General features: G+C 44.0%; 1 protein-coding gene across 3 annotated transcripts; it reads right to left on the minus strand.

The window, feature by feature from the left end:
* Nucleotides 1-2,237: 2,237 nt before the first annotated feature.
* On the minus strand, nt 2,238-23,448 carry ZNF512 (zinc finger protein 512). Of its 3 annotated transcripts, none has more exons than XM_061350288.1 (14): nt 23,374-23,448; nt 18,791-18,849; nt 17,408-17,616; nt 15,394-15,486; nt 12,278-12,361; nt 10,935-11,059; nt 10,477-10,563; nt 7,778-7,876; nt 6,062-6,229; nt 5,256-5,450; nt 4,479-4,580; nt 3,677-3,739; nt 3,087-3,185; nt 2,238-2,632 (listed from the first exon to the last, which is right to left on the minus strand). In XM_061350288.1, the coding sequence occupies exons 1-14, from the start codon at nt 23,395-23,397 to the stop codon at nt 2,333-2,335; spliced, it is 1,707 nt and encodes a 568-aa protein (XP_061206272.1). In that variant the 5' UTR covers nt 23,398-23,448; the 3' UTR covers nt 2,238-2,332. The 3 variants fall into 3 exon arrangements, with proteins under 3 accessions (XP_061206272.1, XP_061206271.1, XP_061206270.1); XM_061350287.1 differs by lacking the exon at nt 23,374-23,448 and adding an exon at nt 21,939-22,013 and having other exon boundaries at nt 15,394-15,483; XM_061350286.1 differs by lacking the exon at nt 23,374-23,448 and adding an exon at nt 21,939-22,013.
* Between the last annotated feature and the right edge of the window lie 10 nt (nt 23,449-23,458).

Here is a 23,458-nt window from a genome sequence, read left to right on the forward strand (position 1 = left end):
CGGGTCTGGTTAGTAACTCACAAATGACAGTAAAAAGGACTCTAGACTGAAATTCACTAGGAAAAACCTACTTTAATTCATTGGTTTATCTTGTCCATCTATTGGATGGGAAGGCAGTAAACATATGTGGTCAAAGGACAGCTGTGTAGAGTTACTGATGAGAAGTAATGCAGACACCTCAACGGGACCAGAGCATGCAGGAAAACCAAGCAGGCAGGCTGGGGTGTATTGTGCAAACAGGGATGGAACCAAGAACACTACACAACAAACAGACAAACAAACCCCACATTCCTGCACTGGCGACATTTTATTTTGTTGTCTTCTACTTTGCCCACCTTCCTGCACACCTTACACACCCTGCATACGAGTCCACTCATTTATACTTTCAGCACAGCACTGCAACAACAGTGAACAGCTGGTTCCAAAAGGCAACATAACCACTGCATGTAAATCACAATGGAGCACTACATACTCTCTCCCTACCATACACATGTTAATCCTCACGAGAGACAGACCATGCTCCGCTGCAGTCTGCTTTGCTTACTGATAGCATTTACTGATAGTGGAGAGGCAGTTACTGAGAACACCCTTGGCCTTACAGCACTTCCCATTGTCAGGGCCAGTGTGATTATTCTGGTAATCACACATATTCAGGTTAGATATCAGGAGGAAGTTCTTTATTGTGAGGGTGGTGAGGCCCTGGCACAGGTTGTCCAGAGAAGTGGTAAACGCTCCATCCCTCACAGCATTCAAGGGCAGGATGGACAGAGTCTTGGGACACATAGTCTAATGTGAGGCATCCCTGCCCATGGCAAGGGGGTTAGAACTAGATGATCTTAAAGTCCTTTCCAACCCAAACCATTCTATGATTTTATATATATATATAAGCCCACCAATTCACCAGGCACTGCAATGGCTTCTCTGTGAATTTCAGAACCAACAGCTCTGTTAGACAATGAATATTCACAGAGAGATAACACAGAGCCAGTTGCCTGTTTTCTTGCCTGGAAAACTGCAATTTTTGCAACTTCCTGGTACAGTGAGTCTTTGGATAAAAGAAATTCTGGAGAACCAGTTCTCTGAAAGACAGAGTAAGACTGCCTGTGGTGCTGCTGCCTACTAGCTTCTGCTGCATTTATGGAGCACAGGAAGATATTCCCTATCATCCAGAGTTCATGCCAACATGTGGCTTAAAATAATTAACCCTTTTAATCTTTTTCACACAGGGAAGCCATGGCTAATATACCTCATTCAAACAAAGGAAGCAGTATTGGAAAAAAGCAGGTGATGTAACACAATGAAGGTGCCATCTACAGCACAGAAAAAAAAGACACTATAGGAGCACGGGCATGACAAAAGACCACCAGTGGCAAGGCAGTTCAATGGGACCTGGGTTTTAGCATCAGCAAGACTGCTACTGTATATATGCACTGTCTTGCAGTAAGTTTGTTTCCCAAGCGAGTCTGAGACGAGTAGTATCCAGAGGGCTCAAGAAGATCACCTCGCTGCATTAGTTACTGGGGGTTTGTAGGGTCAGTGAATCTCCCAAAGGCTGGAGAGTATTTAATCCTCACTGGGCTGGAAGACCCTTTACATACATTTAATGCCCAGTGCTACTACAGAAGACAGATGCCAGGAGAATACCGGGTTCCTGACAAGGGTAATAATTATGTACCATCACTTCCAAGCAGACCAGAGCTCACATGCTACTGTCTGGTGCTGAGCCTAAGCATCAGTGTATGAAGACAGTGCCTTGTGCAACAGAGTGGAACACACACTAGGGATGTATTTCCTGCCTGTTGGCAGCCTTGCTGATGACAGGACAGTTACAGGGCAAGCTAAAACCTTTGTATTCTGCACAGCACTGTTTAGTTTGTGTGCATACTGTGCAAGAAAGGATTCCCCCTTTAAAAAGACCTAAACACTGTGCTGGTCAGTCTCTTAGACGAAGAACCGCTATAAAAGAACCCTGATCTCACCCATCAGAGGAAGATGGCGCAACAGACACCTGCCGTACTGGAAACCACTAAACAAGCAACTAATGTGACCCAAACTGCGACTGTAACCACAGCAGTAACTACACTGGGTACACTGCTAGTGCCACTGTTCAGGGGTACTACAGCAGGAGAGGCATCCTCTGTACCACAGCTTTGGTTTGAAGTCTCTCACAAATGACCAGAGGCAACAGTCTCGTAATCAAGGTCACTGAGTAGAATGGAGTCACAGTCCCAAAGACACTCAGTTGCTTATATCAGTGTTGTGGGTTATGAGCTTGACAGAGGTGGGGCTTGTAACTGAAAAGCTTTAGGATTATTCCTTCTCTTCTAGGGATTTACTTCCGGCCTCGCTTGTGGCTGGTTTTTGGAAATTCGGCTCTCTGTGCAACTTGGGGCTCCCCCTCCTCACTACTCGCACTCTCATTGTCCACCCGCTTTGGACGGCCTCTCTTAGTTCTCCTCATTTTCTCAACTCCAGCAGTGGGGAGTTTCTTGACAGGCAGGGTTGCGGTTCTCTTCTTTTTCCCCCTGGTCAAAAGACGTTTCTTCCGTTGCTTCCTCTGCTCTTCTCTTTGGCGGATTTTCATTAGTTTCTCAAAGCTTTTGGTGGTAGTTGTATTCACATCAAACCAGTCCTGCAGGGTTGAGAGGGTAACAGGTTGGTATTGATGATGGAAACACTGTATAAAGACTATCAGGGCTTATTATAAAGTTGCTTTGTGGGACAATGATTTCCTGAAATGTGAGATCCGGAAAGGCAGCTGCCTAACAAAGCTCTGTTCTTTGATGTTCCTCCTCAGGTGTCACTGTCTCAGAGATTTGATCTGGCTGTTGCTAAAGGCATCGGAAATGCTGAACTGCTGAACTGCTGAACTGAGCAGCAGCAACTGGGGACAAGACGTGTGACATGACACAGTACTTGCTCCCCAGACCAACGCATACAACCAGCGATGTTTAAACAAATCAAAGGCTACTGAGTCCAGGACCCTGTTCCCAACAGTGACCAAGATAAAAATAAAACAGGGCCAGCATTTCCTTCCCTCCTCCCAACAACCTGGGGTGTGAAGACTTCCATTCTGCCTGCCTTACCTCAGCATGCATGGAGTTGATGTGATACTTGACTCCACTCTCTGAAATGAACTCCTTCTCACACAGAAGACACTTGTATTTACCAGCCACAAAGTCTCCCTGGCAACAAAACAAAAAAATACCCTCACCAATTGCTGCCTAGAAGGTGGACACACCTATATATTGTATTTGAATTTGGCTCAGATATAAACCAGCCGTAGGAAGTAGAAACCCTTACTCATGCCAGACAATGATTTAGCTACAGCAGCACTGACATTATTTGCCGGTTATGCCTACAAAGCATCTCACCTTGTAACACCTGTGAGATGTTACAAGGTCTCCAGCATTGTACCTGGAAAAACTGTTCTTGTAGCTGTGAATCTACAGGTAGGACTGCAGTTTCACTAAAATGCATGCCATTAAGATGCTTCCTCCTTGCCTCAAGCAGTGTTTGCTATGGAAAACCCATCAGCTCATAGGGAAGCACTCAAGACTGTGAGGAACTCAGATTAGCAGATGGCAGGACAACAGCTTGAACAAGCAGATACGTGAGGGATAGGGATAGTAAGGCTATTGGTATAAAAGACAGTGAGTACAGGAAGGTTACCAACCAAGGTACACGTGCCAAGGTGAGATTTGAGTCCTGAGACACTGCCATATACAGATTCACAACCCTGAAACAGTAAAAAAAGTTCATGTCAGCAAAACACTAGCAAGAAATCACTTCTTCCTGTCTTATTCTCTGGAAGTCAATTCCAAAAGGGATAAGAGAGGCAGATGAAGGGAAATACCAAGCCCTACAAGCCAGAAAGCTTCTGGTAAAAGATTGTTAAGAGACTTTAAGCTTTCAGTAAGTTAAATACTTCCAGTTTCTGAGCAAATTTAGACATAATAATCCTGTCACTATTACCCTCTATCGAAAGCCTGACAGAGTTTGCATTTTGCCTGAAGAGCAGCAGAGGTTAATTTCAAAGTATAGGGCAAGTACAAGACAAGTCTCTCTCTTCTGCCCTGCTCTTGTATTTAGTGGCACACAAGTACTGCATCCAACATCAATGGTCTCAGTCAAAGGTCAGCTTTACAGTTCCCATGTGGAGCTTTAGGCATCAGTCTCAGGATACTAGATCATGCTCAGCCAACAGCCCAGATCCTGAAATAGGAGGTAGGTGCAAGACATTCTTCTGGGTTACTGGTTGGTGCAATAGGACACTTGCTTTCAGGAGACAGCTTCACGTAAAATGTTACGCTGCAATTCTTTTACTTGAAAATGATGCAAGCCTGAAAACTGGGGAGAAAGCGCTGGGGATGGGGCAGGGCAGGGGGAACAGAGACAAACTGCAGTTTCATAGGTGTGGAAAGCTGTCCTGAAATCTGTCCCTTTTGAGGTTTTGGAAACAAGTACGTAAAGATTACCTCATTTGGGCAGTGGACTCTTCGGTACATCTTTATCTCAGTTTTCCATTTGCACAGCACGTCTTGACTAAATGTGGGCAGCCCAGGACGAGTATATTTCAGCTGAAATAAAGAGATGGAATTGAAAGCTGGAAGCAACGTTGGCTACGCTTAGTGCCAAGTACGTCCCTTTCTCTCCCAGAGACAGAAGTGCTATTTCTTCTCCTGCTCTAACAGCCAAACTCTAAATAACCAATCTTTTTCTGTCTCCTGTCTTAAAACATAACTGAATCTATAAAACCCTCACAATATCAGAACCCAAAACTTCCCTTACCTTTGACTACAATTCCTCTAAATGTGCTTATCCCATTAAAACCATAAATTGTCCTTTTCCCTTGGGTTTCCTTAACAGCCTAAAAGATACTCCTGGAGCCTCCGAAGCCTGAAAAACTATGAAATGTCATTGCATGGCAGGAGTGATCTGCAGCCTATGGCTTGTGAGCAACATACTGCCTATAACTGCCTTTGCTAATTGTGCCCACTGAAAATTACAGCAATAGGACTTGAAAGTTATTACAGCCTGGATAAAATGCTTCTACCACAGCAATTGCTACTATAGCAATACCATAATCTAAGAACAGAGAGAGCAAAACCTGATCCCTCCCACAAGACATTACTTCTTCAATATTACTTTGCATGGGCCATGAAGCACTGGCAACATTGGGTAGATGTCAGTGAAAGACTCATCTGTTATGAAGAAGGACTTAAACACTACATAGCATTTTTAAAGCCTTGTACCTTGCGATCATCTGGAATCAAGTCCTGCAGAACTTTTCTCTTGGGCCACTCTTTGGCCAGCTCTTCTCCAGCTAGCTCATGGAGATAGTAGATTGCCACCTTTGCAGATCTCCTCTGAACTCTGCCTGTGCTGTTTGGCTCCCGTTTTGTTTCCTTCAGGCTCTCTGTTCTTCTCTCCTCCTGGAGGAAAGTGACCTGCAATGAAGGCCAAAAGAGGTGGGCCTCCTCCACTGGTTCCTATTTCAGTTAAATTAAATACTGTGAAGAAATATACTGCCAAACCCTTCACAAAAATGTTGCTGCAGCTGTGATTCACTGTCACAGAGAGAGGACAGACGTGCATTCCACTAGTGAGACAAACCCCCACACCTATTCAGGGGGGCCACAGCAGTAAGGCTTAAGCAGAGAGTTTCATGCAGCCACTGGTCTTGAAAGGATATTACATCATTTACTGTAAAACCCTCATGGACAACAAGCATATTACTGCCTGTTCTGCTCCAGTGTTGGGTCTTTTAAGAGCAAAAAAAGGTGTCTCACAAGTCATACATGTTAGCATCATTATTCCATGGAGCAAAAGTCAGACAGGGTAAAGTTTACTGCTGCCATGGTGATTTACTGTTAAAAACTTCTTCCTAGTCACAAAACAGCAACAGCTGCATCTAGAAGAAAAGTATCAAGGACAGAACACTCTACTTGCTGCCCCTCATTACCCACCCAAAGAGCAGACAAAAGTCTTCATGTGTCTCAACTCTGAGCAGCTGAAGTATGACCACAGTACCTTGATAACCATGGCAATTTGCACTTACCGGCCCATGCTTAGATCGGAGATGATAGACAAGTCCTGCCTTTGATCTGTATGCTTTTCCACAGTGATGGCACTTCATAGCCATTTTCTCCAGCTCAGAAGCTGCCTTCCCACATTTTTTAACATGATACAGGTATCCCATTATGCTAGTGAAGCTGCCTGTGCAGCCCTGCCAATGCAAAAGAAAATAGCATGGAAGAAAAGCATTTTCCAAGTAATCACAAGACCACTGTGTATAGAATCCACAGTTTGCTGACCAAGCCACTATCACTTTTCCTGCCAGGCCAGAGACAATCAGGCAGTAAACTTTAACGATAGCATATTCAGACAAGATAAAATCTAGCACAAAGAATTGGCTGCAACTGGGAGACACTTTCTTAGAACTTCTTTGTAGGTAGTGGGCAACAGAAGATTTCAATATATGGAATGAAGAAGCAAGATGCTCAATGAGGATGCACAAAACAAAGTTTATCAGATATAAATGGAGGAAGTGGGCAGAAAAGGAGGAAGGTTTTACACTTGGTTGGCTAGTCAGATTGTCTAGAACACAGCTATATTAAGGTGAGGTAAATAAAACTTTCAGCTATTCTTAGGATACAGCTACTGTCTCATGCTGCAGCAGAGGACAACAAAACCTCAACAGTTTCTGCGACTGTCAATTACTAGAGTATCCCCTAAGCCTGAATCCAGTGATCAGCTTGGCACTGAGCTTGGAAACAGGACAAATAAAACATTCACCAGCAAGTTTTTTATGTTCTTAGATATAGCCCTTCATCCCCTTCTCTAGCTGTGGCCAACCTCAGTATTTTCAAAACCCACAGACACAGAGTCAATGATGCATAAAAATACCTTCTCAGCTATCACAAACTACTAAGGAAAAAGCAGAAGTACATATGAACAAAATACTTTCGGAGCACACAAGAAACAATCCAATATCCTCCTGATCCCCCTTGAAGACACCAGCTCATCAAATACTCAGAGAGTCTAGCTCACTCTGCTTGAGCACAGGGTTGAACTAGATGACCTTAGAAATTCCCTTCCAGCCATAACAACTGTGTGATTCTGAGAGTACTTTATAATACTGTTTGGAGTACTGCGTTCAGCTCTAGACTCTTCAGTACAGGAAAGACATGGACCTGTTGAAGTGGGTCCAAGGGATCATTTAATCGGCAGGCTGGAACACCTCTCCTACAGACAGGCTGAGAGAATTGGGCTTGTTTAGCCTGGAGAAGAGAAGGCTCTGGGGAGCAATTATTGCAACCTTTTTACACTACAAGAAAGATGGGAACAAATGTTTTAGTAGGGCCTGTTGTGATGAGGGGTAATGGTTCCAAACTAAAAGAGTGTAGTTTTAGACTAGATACCCTTTTGTACAGTGAGGGTGGTGAAAAACTGGAATGGATTTACCCAGAGAGGTGGTGAATGCCTCATCCCTGGAAATATTCAAGGTCAGGTGGGACAGGGCTTTCAGCAACCTAATCCAGCTGAAGATGTCCCTACTCATGGTAGGGAAGGGGTGGACTAGATGACCTTTAAAGATCCCTTCCAACCCAAACTATTCTATAACTCTATGATATTTTGTCTTAAAAGCATAGCTAGGATCTTGAAACAAATGCAGTTGTGGCCAGCACAAAGCATACCAAGCAGAACTCTCAATGTTTTAGGTTTGTGTACCTGCTGCTGGTTAATGCAGGATACTTAGTGCAATGCAGCTTACCTCCCTCGTACACTTTAGTTTTCCCATACGCTTCAAAATCTTCCGAAGGCGGTCTCGTTCAAGCTGCTCATCCAATTCTCCTCCCTCCTTCACAACTGGCTAAAGCACAGCAGACAAAAATAAAGAAAACCACAGGATGCTCAGCATTTACAGTTCTTCTCATAGGGAATTCCCTACTCAGCACACTACTGAAGGACAGCTTCTAAAGTAATTAAATCTGTGCAACTTATGATTTTACAGAAGTGTACCTAGTATAGCAATCACCGTCTATATCCCAGAACAACTGAGCTATCTTTAAAAGGGATAGACTGCCTGAAAACCACTTAGCAAATAAGAGTTTCAACCTTCTTAAGAAATAGTCACAAACTCTAGCTGCTGGGAAGAACAAGGGTATGTATTTCCATTATTTTTCTCCCCTTCTGCCTGTGGAAAGTACTTACGCATGTGTGTCATGCCTCTTTTAACACTTATTGGTCCTACCATTACCACTAAGCCTAACTAAAGCTAAGCAGACTACCTGACAGTAATGGTTACTCAGCTATGCTAAAATACAGCTCAAGTTCTTCTCTGTTCTCTGATGGTTACTGTATACTATTTCCTACACTACTTGATAACAATATTACACCCAGCCTGAAGAAAAAGTTAGAACTGGGTGACAGACCTATTTCTTGGGGCCAAAACATCATATCTGACCTATTTCATTTATTAGTACAGCTGTGGGATCAGAAACCACAGTACTGGGAACTATGTAAAAAATATAAGTAATGTATTACCTAAACCTTACCCAAACTTCCGACTGATCTTTTCAAAAGTTTTAAATTGTCACAACTAGTCCCATTGACTATTACCCCCTTCTAGTTGCCCATGCGGGTGCTAGTGATATAGATAGCAGTAGCCCGGAAAACATTAAGAAGGACTACAGAGCCCTGGAGAGGTGGTTAGGGGCTCTGGAGCTCAGACAGTCTTTTCATCAATTCTCCAGGACAAAGGGGAACACCTTAAGAAGGCTAGGCAGATTTGGCAGGTTAATAAATGGTTAGAACAGTGGTGCCATAGTCAGGGGTTTGGGTATTTAGAATATGGGACTTGATCTGGGAGGTCAGGTCTACTGGAGGCTGGTGGAGCTGCTGTGGAGCAGTTTTGGTAGGAGGCTTGCCAGGCTGCTCAAGAAAGCTTTAAACTACAAGAAAGCTACAGGCTTGGCAGAGAAGAGATTCAGAGCAGCCCTGCGGAGAAGGACTTGGGGGTGCTGGTCGATGAGAAAATGAACATGAGCCGGCTTCAGTGTGCGCTCACAGCCCAGAAAGCCAACCGTATCCTGGGCTGCATCAAAAGGAGCGTGACCAGCAGGTCAAAGGAGGTGATCCTGCCCCTCTACCCTGCTCTTGGGAGATCTCACTTGGAGCACTGTGCACAGTTCTGGTGTCCTCAACATGAAAAGGACATGGATCTGTTGGAACAAGTCCAGAGAAGGGCCACGAGGAGGAACAGAGGACTGGAGCACCTCCCATATGAAGGTAGGCTGAGAAAGTTGAGGCTGTTCAGCCTGGAGAAGAAAAGGCTGCGTGGAGACCTCATAGCAGCCTTCCAGTGTCTGAAGGGCACCTATAAGGATGTTGGGGAGGGACTCTTCGTTAGGGACTGTAGTGATAGGACAAGGGGTAATGGGTTCAAACTTAAACAGGGGAAGTTTAGATTGACTATAAGGAAGAAGTTCTTTACTGTAAGGGTGTTGAGGCACTGGAATGAGTTGCCCAGGGAAGTTGTGAATGCTCCATCCCTGGTGGTGTTCAAGGCCAGGTTGGACAGAACCGTGGGTGACATGGTTTAGTGTGACGTGACCCTGCCGATGGCAGGGGGGTTGGAACTTGATGATCTTAAGATCCTTTCCAACCCTAACTATTCCATGATCTTTTCTGTGATGGGGCCCTATAGGGATGCTGGGGAGGGACTATTTATTACAGACTGCAGTGATAGGACAAGGGGCAATGGGTTAAAACTTAAACAGGGGAAGTTTAGATTGGATATAAGGAGGAAATTCTTTCCTGTAAGGGTGTTGAGGAACTGGAATGAGTTGCCCAGGGAAGTTGTGAATGCTCCATCCCTGGTGGTGTTCAGGGCCAGGTTGGACAAGGCCTTGGGTGATATGGTTTAGAGCAAGGTGTCCCTGCCCATGGCAAGGGGGTTGCAACTTGATGATCTTAAGGTCCCTTCCAACCCTAACTATTCTATGATTCTGTGAGTCTATGATCTATGAAATACAACAGGAGACATTGCCTTTTTTGAGTAAATAGCAAAGAGGAAAAGCAGATTGTAATGTCAGTATAACTAAACTGCTGGTTCTGTTTTTTGTCCTTTGAACTAAAATCAAGTCTTCCCTGGATGTAGAAAAACTACTTTCTAGCAAAGGACTGAACACTGCAGCCTAATGAGCAATCATTTAATTTATTTTTTTTTCTGATTGAAAACCAGCCTAAACAGAAACCCATCTTTTCTTTCTAAGGCCTATCATGCTGGCATCTCTACTAACATTCTACTATTTTTTCAGATGTCTAATTTCAGAGGAAAAATAACAAATAACAGGATTTGAACAGCCACATCATTTGAACAAACACCATGTTCAGTTTCTCTGTGCACTGGGGAGGGAACAAAAGATTGTCTTGCCTGTAGGATGTTTAGATGCACAGCAGTTGGGTTACCTGATTGTTATGGTCTGCCATGACATGGTATCTCATCCCTCCTAAAGACTTCAGCTGCTTCCCACAGTGATGACATGTGAACATTTCCTGGAAATAAACAAGGACAGTGTGTGTGTAACTAAGTTAACTGAAGCACTAGGAAACTCTTTGGGAGAAAGAAGAAAAGCAGAACATTTTATTTGGGCCTGGTAACTGCCCATTAAGAATAGATCCCATGGAGTCTCATGTTTAGGGGAACAATGAAATACCTACACCTTTGTTCACTTACCCCAAGCCTCCAGCAAGACTGAGCAAGAAGCAGCAAGCACACCCTCTTACAGATGTATAAAGAACTTTTGCTTAAAGCCATGATGATGAGATGAAACTGATTTTAAGTGCAACACAGAACAGCATGCAAGCATTTCTTTCAGTAAGCTGAAGAGGAGTAAAGAAACATTGCTCATCACTTGTGTTCTTACCTGCCTGCAGTTTACCATATGTTTCTTCAGGCCTTCTACAGTCTTTCTCACCACAGCCCGACATGTTGGACAGGTAACTCGGCCTTTGTCCTGAATTTCCAAAGACCATTTCTCTTCCATACTACCTGTCAAAACAAAAGGTTTGGAATAGAACTGCAAATGCAGTATCTTTATGGTTTTTTTCTTTCCTTCCATATGAACTATGAATCCTAGAAGGAAACAAGTCACATGCTACCAAACTCATGTTCAGCTATACTTCAATGTTTAGCTCATCTGCAGCTTTAAAAGGCTCATGTGGCAAGGCACACATCACTCCTTTTGGGAGACTATTTTATAAGAAATCTTTAATCCTACCGTTCCCTTGCAAGGAGTGTTCTTCCACCAGTTCAGTACAGATTTTTGGTTTATTCATTTTTATTATACAATGACTTTAGCGTGCAGGGGTTTCACAGTAAAAAGTAGTCACAGGTGTGACTGAACAGTTTCAGACAAAGTCCCATGTTTCTATTCTGCTAACCAGAGAACTCCATTTACACTGGTCAGCAGTTTTGGCACTGAAAGTGAACAAAACACCACCAAGAGACCAAGTTATTAAACAGCCAAGGAAAAGTACCCTGTGTGGCATGGTTTCCAGTTCCTCGCCTCTTTTTGACATGCCAAGCAAAAGCTTGGCATAATCCATAGAATGATAAACTACTGAAATGGGTTCTGGATCATGGCTTAGCAGCTCATCTGCCTGAATTCTTATCCTAAAAAAGACCTAAAGGCTTTCCTCTTTGCCCAGTAATAATAAGTAGGGGTTGTTTTGCCCCAGGTGTCTGGGGATAAGTCTGTGAATCAAACAGCACTTGGCAGAAAACTGGGGTATTTAATGAGTGCTGTGAGCTACACATACTGAGTCCACTTCCTGAGTTAAGGCTAATGTTGTTTTTCTAGGATTGACTGCTTGTGTCTCTGGCTACCAAGTTGCCAGAAGAGGCAATTTGGCAGTAACAGATACAGAGTTTTTCCTGCAAATGTATTCTCCTGAGTAAAAAAGTGTAAACATTTTTATGAGTTTTATGATGCAACTATTTTATCAGGCATTTGATCAGTTCAAAAGTGATTCCTCCTTCACTATTCCATTACGCAACAGTAAAACCACGTGGAACTACACTATCCCTCCACTCTTGTTCTGCAGTACTGACACAGTGCCAAAAGGAGAGCAGCCAGTTCTTCCTTGTCAACAATAAAGTGAACGGAAATACCAGAAACACAGCTGTGGCTCAGATGTAAATCCCAAAATCCTATTTATCTTTTAACTGTTTTATAAACAATTTTGATAAACTGCTTCTTCTTCTTACCTGTGCCATAGGTTTCTGGTTCTTTCTGAACACAGTGACCTTCTGTTTTGGAGTTTTGTTGTGTTCCAGCTTGCTGTTTTTTTCCTGTTATAACACAAACAAGAAAGACCACAAGACTTAATTCTGTGAGCCTTGTTATAGAATCAAAGAGTCATAGAATAGTTAGGGTTGGAAAGGACCTTAAGATCATCAAGTTCCAACCCCTCAGCCACAGGCAGGGACACCTCACACTAAATCATGTCACTCAAGGCTCTGTTCAACCTGACCTTGAACACCACCTGGGATGGAGCATTCACAACTTCCCTGGGCAACCCATTCCAGTGCCTCAACACCTTTACAGTAAAGAACTTCTTCCTTATATCCAATCTAAACTTCCCCTGTTTAAGTTCTAACCTGTTACCCCTTGTCTTGTAGCTGCTCTGCCGCTGTCGATCAGTTCTGTAGCCCCATCATAGAAGGCCACCAATTGGTCAGGCAGGATTTCCCCTTAGTGAAGCCATGCTGGCTGTCACCAAGCACCTTGTTGTTTTTCATGTGCCTCAGCATGCCTTCCAGGAGAATCTGCTCCAAGATTTTGCCAGGCACAGAGGTGAGACTAACTGGTCTGTAGTGCCCTGGGTCATCCATTTTTCCCTTCTTGACAATGGGGGTTATATTTCCCTTTTTCCAGTCATCGGGAACTTCACCTGACTGCCATGATTTCTCAAATATGATGGCCAGGGGCTTAGCAGCTTCATTCGCCAGCTCCTTCAGGACCCGCAGATGGATTTCATCAGGTCACATGGACTTGTGCACGTTCAGATTTTTAAGATGGTCTCAAACCAGTTCCTCTCCTACAGTGGGTCCAAGGTCTTCATTCTCACAGTCCCTGCGTCTGCCTTCTAGGACTTGGGTGGTGCGGTCAGAGCATTTGCCAGTGGAGACTTGAGGCAAAGAAGTCATTAAGAACCTCAGCCTTCTCCAAACCCAGGGTAGCCAGTTCTCCCGATAGCTTCTGGAGAGGGCCCCCATAGTCCCTGGTTTGTCTTTTATTTGCAGTGTAATTATAGAACCCCTTCTTATTATCATTCACATCCCTAGCCAAGTTTAATTCTAACTGGGCCTTAGCTTTCCTACCCTGGTCTCTAGTTTCCCGGAAAACATCCCTGTATTCCTCCCAGGCCGCCTGTCCTTGCTTCCACCAAAAAAAATGAATGAAAATGAAATGAATGAAATGAAAACCAGGTGTTTTTTTACTAGGATGTTGCTATTTAGTCTCCTGTCTCAAAGCTGCTCATTCAGAAATGTTCACCTTTTTTTTTGTTTTTTTAAGGAATTTCAAGATTGTGTTCCCTACTCCCTTTCAAAATCCATAGCTCTTTACAGCTGCAGGCATTAGTCCCATTCAGATACTAGTAATCTGTATGGTTGTTCCTATACAACCACAAAAGCTTAGCTCTGCACACTTGAACATCCTCTGTTCACACTATGGATGAGCCAATCTAATCACTTGTTGACAACCAAATGGACAGCCCCATTCCTCTACTCATTCCAGTCTTCTTTAGACTAAACCACTCTTAATGTTTAAGTATTTTCTCATGGGTTATGATTTTTGCCCTCTTCTCCCTGTTCTCTTCAGTTGGTCCACGCATTTCCTGAACTGCAATGCTCACTTTTGGAAACAGCACTCCAAGTGTGACCCTGCATTACAGCAATGACTGAAAATGTCTGAAAGTCTGTATTTCTGCTCAAACACGTCAGTCTAACATCCGTCTTCTTAAAAACAAGTATGACACTGTTGGTCCCTCTTCAGCTTTTGATCTGTTATAAATCTCAAATCCTCTTCTGAAGAACAGACACCTAGGAGGTTGTTCTTTTTTTACAGCTATGCTAGTATTTCTTCCTAACTATAATATATTTAATTTTACACACTGTATTCCATTCTAAAAACGTTTCTCTAGTGTCAAGACCACTTTCAATTTTAGCCTTTCCTCCCACACACTCCCCATCTCTTGCAGCTTTGTGCTGTCTACATCTTTCCAAATCATTGATGACAAAAACAAGTCCAACCTAGTCCGGCCCCTGTGTTCAAGCAGGGTCAGCTAGACTAGGTTGCTGAAGAATGTGTCCAGTCAAGTTTTGAGTATCTCCACTGAGGGAGACTCCAGAACCTCTCTAGGCTAGGGTTTGACCACCTACACAGTAAAAAAAAAATGTATTCTTGTCTTCAGAGAGAATTTTGTGTGGCTTAATTTGTGCCCTTTGACTCTTGTCCTGTCAACAAGCACTACAGAGAAGAGTCTGGCTCCCTTTTCTTCATTCCCTCCCATCAAGTATTTATACTCCCTGAGCCATCTCTTCTCCTGACTGAAGAGTCGTACCTCTCTCAGCCTGTTCTCATAGGAAAACTATTCCAGTCCCTTAATCATCTTTGCACCACTACACTAGGCTTGCCCCAGTATGTTCATGTCTCTTTTTTATTGGGGAATCCAGAACTGGACATGGGACTCCAATGTGGCCTCACAAGTGCTGACCAGGAAGGATCCCCTTCCTTGACCTGACGGCAATGCTTTTCCTAATGCTGCTCAGAATGTTTTTGGCTGCCTTTGCCACAAGAGCAAGTTGGTGGTTCATGGTCAGCTTGCTGTCCTGCAGGACACCAAGATCCCTGTCTGCAGAGCTGCTTTCCAGAAAGTTAGCCCCCAAAAGATTCCTCTCTGCTTAATTCTTCAGCCTGCCTGGGCCCCTGCAAATAGCAGCACACCCATCAGGTATACCACTACTTCTCCCAGTTTTGCATTATCTGTGTACTTGCTGAGGGTGCATGCTGTCCAGGTCATTAATGAAAATTTTAAACAGTACTGGCTCCAGTTTCTTCCTCTGGGGTACACCATTAGTGATGTGCCTTCAATTAGACTTTGCTGCTGATCACAACCCTCTAGGCCCAGATGTTCAACTGACTGGTTTTCAATCCACTGCACTATTCATTTATCTAACCTCTACTTTGTCAGTTCATCTATGAGGATGCTGTGGGACAGAGCACCAAAAGCCTTACTAGAAAGGATAACAGTTGGGCAGAGAGGAAGTCTGAAGTACCTGGAGGCTTGTAACTAGGAATTACAAGTTATTTGTATTACCTGAAATCTTTCGCTTCTTCTTTGGAGAGTCCTTAAGATCCTCACTTTCCACTTCCTCAGATTTCCTCTTGCCTTTCAATAGTACTTCTCCTGCTAACGAGTAAGAACAGAAATGCTTCAGTCTCATTACACAGTCTGAATTACAGCTTTGAGTCTGCTGCTGCCTCAGCTTATCCTTGTATTCAGTAGTTTAAGAAAAGAAATATTTTGTTTTGTAAGGCACCTGGACACCAGTGGGCTGGACACAGCTTTTGGACTCAGTAGGATTAATTCACTCCACACCCTTCAATTCCACACGGAACATATGGAAGAAACAGCACCACAGCATGGCCTGGAAAAATAATACTCCTCAGGAAGAGCTACAGGGTGCTAAGTTATGTCACAAAAAGTTTATCTGCACACACACAGAAAGGAACATAGAGAAACAACAGCAGATGGGGAAACCCAAAAAATATTCTGACTCCTCTCAGAATTCCCAGGCCTATCAAAGCTTATGTCCATGAACACAGAGAAGTACAGAAGCATAATGGCAGGCAGGGGAACACAAATTATGGACTCCAAGAAACAGACACCTTCCTCCCAGGTCTGTCCCAGGAGACACTCCAGGGTAAGTCAAACGTGAGCCGCTCTCTAGAGCACCCTTTAGAAGGGGTAAGTAGGGGAGCGGTGAGAAGGGAGAGTGTGGTGTCAATACGTAGGGTTACATGACATATTGTATACTAGTGAAGAGCAATTCACAGTTACACAAGACTGGGTTGTTTTGAAGTGGTATCATAGGAAGGGAAAGCAAGGGAATTAGCTTACTTGGGGATGATCAAGTGTGGGAAAACAGAGGTGTAAGAGGATAAAAAGGGCCACTTGCTTGTAAACAGGTCAGTATACAGGTCTGGTCATGCCTGACACCAGATCAGAGGGACCAGCAAAGAGCGGTGTCTGAGTGTGAGCCTGTCTGCAAGGAGGTGCACACCATGAACTGGCATAACTCTGCAGGCCTCAGGGGATAGTACATCCATGTACTAGCAGTTGAGGAGACCAGGATCCAAAGGCCAGGTACTAAGTAAAGTAAGTTCAGCTACAGGACAGTCACATTGCACATATATGTGCACACACAAATGTACATATATATATGTACTTCTTCTATATACACTTTTTCTATAGGCTTATCTTCTCTCACAACACATATTAATCCTGATCAGGAGGGGAGGAAAACAGGATGGAGGCCGCTGGTACTGTCTGTGTGAGTGCTAAGCATGCCTCTTCGTGTTGATCTGTGTGGCTGACAGTGAGCACATATTATATATGTGCACTTATAGCTACAGGAATACATGCCTAGTCTTGCTACTGGTTGGATATGGGGGTGTGAAGCTGCAGAAACTTCACTTCTATGAAGCTACTAGATTCAGCTCTCCCCACAACAGGATAGAATACAGATTCTGACTTAAGAAGGTACATTAAAGAAGAGCAAAGTTTTGGCTCTCTGCCACACAAGCAAGTTTGGAAAACGGCTCCTACGCCAGGAAATCTGAATGTCCCTACCACAGCCTAAGACCCAAACCACTCCAAATCAGAATATCATGACAGAAGTAAGAAAATAAAAGAAATAAAATAATCCTTAAAAAAAAATAAATTACCACCAACAAAAGCCATGTCTAATCCAGAATACTGTGCCTTTTGTACATCTTTAGAGTTGTTTGTCCTATTTTTAAAGCTCTCAAATTATCTTTCTGACATGATTGGCAGAAGTCCTATACATATCTCTTCCACAGATAAAACTGAGTTCAGCCACAGAATCATTAATTTTAATAGACAAGTCACTCAAAAGGAACTGTGTAACATTAGAGAATTTCACCTGTGTTTCTGCAGCGGAGGGAGTTTATTTCTCCTAATACACAACCAGCATTACCAACTTTGAAATTTGTGGCTGAACTGCAGCATGCATTTCAGAAGTCATCTAACCTCTCATAAAAAAAACAGAGAGAAAAACAGTTCTGCACCGAGCCAAAGTGATGGGTACCTTTCTTCTCTGAAGACTTGTTAACGCTGTTTTTGATTCCTCTCATTTCCAGCCAGTAAGCAGGCCTGCGAATGGTCCGCTTACTCCTGGACTCTGTGCTGCCGTTCACTTGACCCTTCGGTGCAGCAGAGGAAATGCTGCTCACTGTCTCATCATATCTACTGTTCAGTCCCAGGACAGTAGTTTCCACCTCCTCAAACTGCTTAGACCTGGAAAACATCAACTTGAAATTGTATGCACATTTATGCATATATACACACACAACCACAATAACTTGACAGACAACATCCCTTTCATCTTCCCAAGTACTCTAAAAATTCATTTCATGGTTCACTGATTCTCCCAAGTTTTGTGAACTGAAAAGTGATACCAAGATAAAACACCCTAAATATTATTTTTTTTTCAGCACATCTTTTAGAGAATGACATTAGAAAGCTCTTGAGAGGAATAGAAAAATATATTCACTCTACCTCAAACCTTTCACTTAAGAAGAAAGCACAAATTAATCTCAATATAAAAATATGTTTATCCTGAAGCAGTCAATGCTGAATATAAAAATTATTCTGCAGCCCATCATCTCAAAATACATGTTTTCCATACCACAAAGGGCAAGGTTTCCTTCAGTATGTATTCCCAGTGTCAGAGCTGACACTACACTATTAAAAAACTTAACACTAGTAAGAATTTTAACCAGCAAGGTCTTCAGCAATGAAGACAAACTAGTAGTATATCCTACAAATCACATTACATTAAGACTGCTTTAGACTGGCCAGTAGCACTGATTTTACTTTCTAGAGGTCAGAGAGAACTTTGCTTTACTATTTGCATGTACTTCTCTCAGTCCTGAAATGCATGGACATTTCCACTACTGTACATGACAGCAAAATTATGAGCTATGAAAGAAACTCAGAGTATCTATTCTCTGGGCAAATACTTTTAATGTAAGAGCTATGAAGTTCACATGTTGTAACACATCAATCCAGAAATTAGGAAGTGGGGACATTGACGGTACCAGCTCAGATCAGTATACACCATGTTTAAGGAGGTACTTAAGAAGGATGGGTGGAGGAATTCTCAAATTAAAGCATTTCAGTTGCAATCACACTCAAAACACATGGATTTAGGAGTACCATTTTGTCTTGAGCATAAAATACTTATATTCCCAATCCTTTCCAAAACAATAAATGAATGCTAGTATGCCTTCAAGTGTCAGAAAAGCACTTTTCCTACAAACCAGTAAGCAAAGTCTGTTGACATTCTCATCACACAAACCAAAATCACTTGCAACTCTTAAAATTATGTAAAGGCCAGATATGGTTTTCCAATATGAATCTCTAGGTTTTTTTCTTCCCTCAGTCAAACTAACAAGAAACATTCACATACTTTTTGCTTCCCAGAGACCTCTTGACCTTCTGCTGTCTGGGATGTCCAGGCCTGGTGTCCTAACAAAGTAGAACATTTCACATTAGCAGCATAATTCTCTTTTTTTTTTTTTGCATGTTTTACTTTTCAGTTATAAACAGTCACCTGCACCTTGAGGATGTGCACATCACCCTTTGAAATGGAAACCACTGCTTTCTGCAACAAGGAAGTGTTTAACCTTGTCAACTCCATCTGAATTGGAACTGGAATCAAAATAGGAATGAGCCCATCCACACTCCACACATGAAAGCCAAACTTTCCTCTTTCAAGGGGGCATGATGAAGTGTTCTTTGTCTCAAATTCATTTAGTGTTACCTGCTTTCTGCCTGGACTTTATGGTACAATGACAAATATTTTAGACCTCAGCTTACTAGTTTTTACTTTATTTTCTTTCCCTTATGGAAAAAATTCCTGCATTTCCCATGCCAAGAGTGTTGTCTCAAGTATCTTTTACAGTCTTTAATTTTCTGTCTCAATTATTTGTCATTCCCCATTAGGTGCCCAGATGTTCACTTTACCCACATCACAGAACCATTCTTATTTAACAAACATTTCTTTGTCACTTATCACTTGTTGCTTTTTCTGCTCCTATTAAGACATGTAATTTAACAGATACCATTGACATTCCCAAGTCAGTATAAACAACTCATATGCTTATTTGTATAAATAACAATATTGTTCCTGGCCTGCAGACAAACTTTTATCACCTTCTTCCAAATACTAATAACAACCCAATGTTGCTCTTCATTGGGAAACCCAGGACAAAAAACTTGGTGATAAAGACTAGAAAACAAAAATCACTGCCCAGTAGAAGCATATGAAATACCAGAACTGTAACCAATAACAGAGACAGTACTTTGCCATGTATAGGAACTGGTTAAGAAACTAGGGTGGAGGAAAGGAATAATATGGATAAGTTATGTATCGTCCTTACAGAAAAATGTACTGCACGTTATCAACTGGACCATGCTGTGAAATGTTTTAGTTAGAAAATTATTATTAGAAATAAATGCTACATATTATCTGGGGAAAACAGCAAACAGGGATATGACAGAATTTGAAGATGACAGAAAAATATGGTAACTTGTCAGATGATGATGAAAAATTTCAGGTGCTGTATCAAAACTAGGAAATAGAATTCAGGGCAAATGAAAATGACCACTTAAAAAAAAAGGCACTGGAAAAAATAACTTCAAACTTTCTTTAATGCTCTTGCCTTCTAATATGTATAGGAACAAGCAATAATTCACTCTTCCCAGGACCACTGTCAGTGAGAGACACCCTAAGCACCAGACAGAAAATTAAGTAGTGGGCACAGACATGAACTAGATGAATTTTTAAGCTGTGACTATGGAGTGTCAGGCTTTCTTGGGGCTCTAGCCTCAGTCTCCTCTCATGGAAAGGTTAGGGAAGCAGCAGGAGAGAAATTCCCAACTACTTGATCAATGACTTCACAATTATTTGGATCTGGTTTGAGACCATCTTAAGAACCTGAAAGTGCACAAGTCCATGGGACCTGATGAAATCCATCTGTGGGTCCTGAAGGAGCTGGCAAATAAAGTTGCTAAGCTACTGTTCATCATTATTTGAAAAATCGTGGCAGTCAGGTGAAGTTTCCAATGACTGGAAAAAGAGGAATATAACCCCCATTTTCAAGAAGGGGAAAATGGATGACCCAGGGAATTACAGACCAGTCAGTCTCACCTCTGTGCCTGGCAAAATCTTGGAGCAGATTCTCCTGGAAGGCATGCTAAGGCACATGAAAAACAACAAGGTGCTTGGTGACAGCCAGCATGGCTTCACTAAGGGGAAATCCTGCCTGACCAATTTGGTGGCCTTCTATGATGGAGCTACAGAACTGATGGACAGGGGTAGAGCAGTTGATGTCATCTAACTGGACTTGTGTAAAGTGCTAGACACTGTCCCACACGACATCCTTGGCTGTAAATTGGAGAGACATCAATTTGATGAATGGACCACTCGGTGGATAAAGAACTGGCTGGATGGCTGCACACAAAGAGTTGTGGTCAATGGCTCAGTGTCCAGCTGGAGACCAGTAACGAGTGGTGTCCCTCAGGGATCGGTGTTGGGACCAGTCTTGTTCATCATCTTTGGCGCTGACATGGACAGTGGGATTGAGTGCGCCCTCAGCAAGTTTGCCGATGACACCAAGCTGTGTGGTTCGGTTGATACGCTGGAGGGAAGGAATGCCATCCAGAGGGACCCTGACACGCTTGTGAGGTGGGCTGATGCCAACCTCATGAAGTTTAACCATGCCAAGTGCAAGGTCCTACACCTGGGTCGGAGCAATCCCAGGCACAGCTACAGGCTGGGCAGAGAAGAGATTCAGAGCAGCCCTGCGGCGAAGGACTTGGGGGTGTTGATCGATGAGAAAATGAACATGAGCCGGCTTCAGTGTGCACTCGCAGCCCAGAAAGCCAACCGTATCCTGGGCTGCATCAAAAGGAGCGTGACCAGCAGGTCGAAGGAGGTGATCCTGCCCCTTTACCCTGCTGTCGGGAGTACTGTGTGCAATTCTGGTGTCCTCAACATAAAAAGGACAAGGAACTGTTGGAACAAGTCCAGAGGAGGGCCACGAGGATGATCAGGGGACTGGAGCACCTCCCATATGAAGACAGGCTGAAAAAGATGGGGCTGTTCAGCCTGGAGAAGAGAAGGCTGCATGGAGACCTCATAGCAGCCTTCCAGTGTCTGAAGGGCACCTATAAGGATGTTGGGGAGAGACTCTTTGTTAGGGACTGTAGTGATAGGACAAGGGGTGATGGGTTCAAACTTAAACAGGGGAAGTCTAGATTGGCTATAAGGAAGAAGTTCTTTACTGTAAGGGTGTTGAGGCACTGAAATGGGTTGCCCAGGGAAGTTGTGAATGCTCCATCCCTGGAGGTGTTCAAGGCCAGGTTGGACAGAGCTTTGGGTGACATGGTTTAATGTGTGGTGTCCCTGCCCATGGCAGTGGGATTGGAACTAGATGATCTTAAGGTCCTTTCCAACCGTAAGTATTCTATGATTCTATGATCATATCCTGTCTACTTTGGAAGAAAGTCAATTGCATGTTTGTGTTCATGTAACTTTGATATGGTTTACACACCTGTAGCAGTGCAAACAGCAGTGTTTGGGACACCTCTACATCAGAAACATGGAGAAACATCACTGAGGAGCAGCTAGAAAAAAATTAGGCCTGTGAAGCTGTAACAACAAAACTGAAGAAGAAAGCGGGTGCAGTGAGCTGCAATGAAGAACCTTGATGGCTTACAAACATGGTGCATGCTTTAAGACTTTCTTTTTTTTCCAAGAGCTAACAAATTTTGCATTAAAGATTAGCACGAAGAATTTAGGCCACAGTAATGGATCTGTGATAAATAAAGGCCAGTACAGACAATCCTGTTTAGCCTTTCTTTCTGAGAAGTTGATAGCAGAAATTGTAAATGATGCTTCTAGACAAACTAGTGTTTCAGTTTTGAATGCTTTGTTATTTAATCACTGTACTTCCACTTCAAAACAGAGACCTAATGTTCAGGAACACTCTGAGGGCTGGACATCTGGAAAACAAAAAAAGCCAACTTCCTTGCACAGTTTAGAAAGAGGAACAACGATCTAGAGCCTGAAAAGACAAAGAAGCTTTATTTACAAGGGGACATTTCAGTCTCCCTATGGACCATGGGACGTTTCTGTGATCTGGAACATGTCCTGCTCCTGGAGATAGGGTAGCAAGGCATCTGAAAAGATAGTGCTTAAACAGAGCATAGAAACTCTCACTGAGGTCAGGACACTGATGGAGTAACTGCCAGTGAGTCAGTCCTACAGCTACAGAGGTGTCTGCAGAAGCACCAAGTGTTCCACACTACAATGGTGCCTCCCTACCCCCGAGGAAAAACACCGTGGACACAGGCCAGCGTGCCGGCTCAGCACCCCTCGGGGAACTCCCCGTTCCAGCCCCAAGTTTCCATTTCTACGACATACTCCGTGGACAACCCTCTCCAGCAGTAAAGGCCTTTCGGATAAAGCGCACGGCCGGTGCCGGCAGCGCCTGCTTGGGGTCCCTCTCCGACCCTCAACCGAGCAGAGCCGGGCCCGCCTCTCCTGCGGGCCGTTGCCCCGCTCCTCGGCCTCCCAACAGAAACGCGGTCACCGCTGGCCGCTCTCCAGGCAGCCCGGAAAGCCCCGCTCGCCGCCCGTCCGCTCAGTGACAGGCCTCAGCGACGGGGGGCGGCAAACAGCTAGGGGTCGGTCACCGAGCCAAGGCCGCGCTGCACGCCCAGACCAGCATCGGGCAGGCCCGGGAGCCCTCTCCTTCCAATCGTGAGCCCAGTGAGACCCGCGGAGCGAAGCAGAAATCCAACCGCGGGTGTTCCGGTGGCGCCGGCCCGCTCCCGCCACCCCGACCGGCGGAGCCCATGCCGCGGCTGCTTCCTGCCCCGTGCGTGGCATCCCGGGTGCCTCCCTCACCCCCGGAGCCACCGCTCGGCCGCATGCTCCCCACCCGAGCCAGCAGCCCCGGTGGCGTGAGAACCACAGGTACTCACCGAGCCGCCACCGCTGCCCCCCATGGTGATGCCGCCGCCGCCACGTCAGCAGACGCCCCGCCCGCCCGCGCACGGCGGCGGAGTC

Source organism: Neopsephotus bourkii, unplaced genomic scaffold, assembly GCF_033783945.1.
Source record: "Neopsephotus bourkii isolate Nb327-2 ecotype Australia unplaced genomic scaffold, CSIRO-AGI_Nbou_v1 NB_481, whole genome shotgun sequence".
NCBI classification, from domain to species: domain Eukaryota; kingdom Metazoa; phylum Chordata; class Aves; order Psittaciformes; family Psittacidae; genus Neopsephotus; species Neopsephotus bourkii.

Excerpts from the sequence above, each read along its gene's own strand:
- ZNF512 (XM_061350286.1), bottom strand. The coding sequence starts at position 21,998 with ATGTTTCTCCATGTTTCTGATGTAGAGGTGTCCCAAACACTGCTGTTT. Across the intron at positions 10,564-10,934 it reads ATATGGTAAACTGCAGGCAG|GAAATGTTCACATGTCATCA; the intron begins GTAAGAACACAA and ends GTTTATTTCCAG. Across the intron at positions 3,740-4,478 it reads GAGTCCACTGCCCAAATGAG|GGTTGTGAATCTGTATATGG; the intron begins GTAATCTTTACG and ends TTACTGTTTCAG.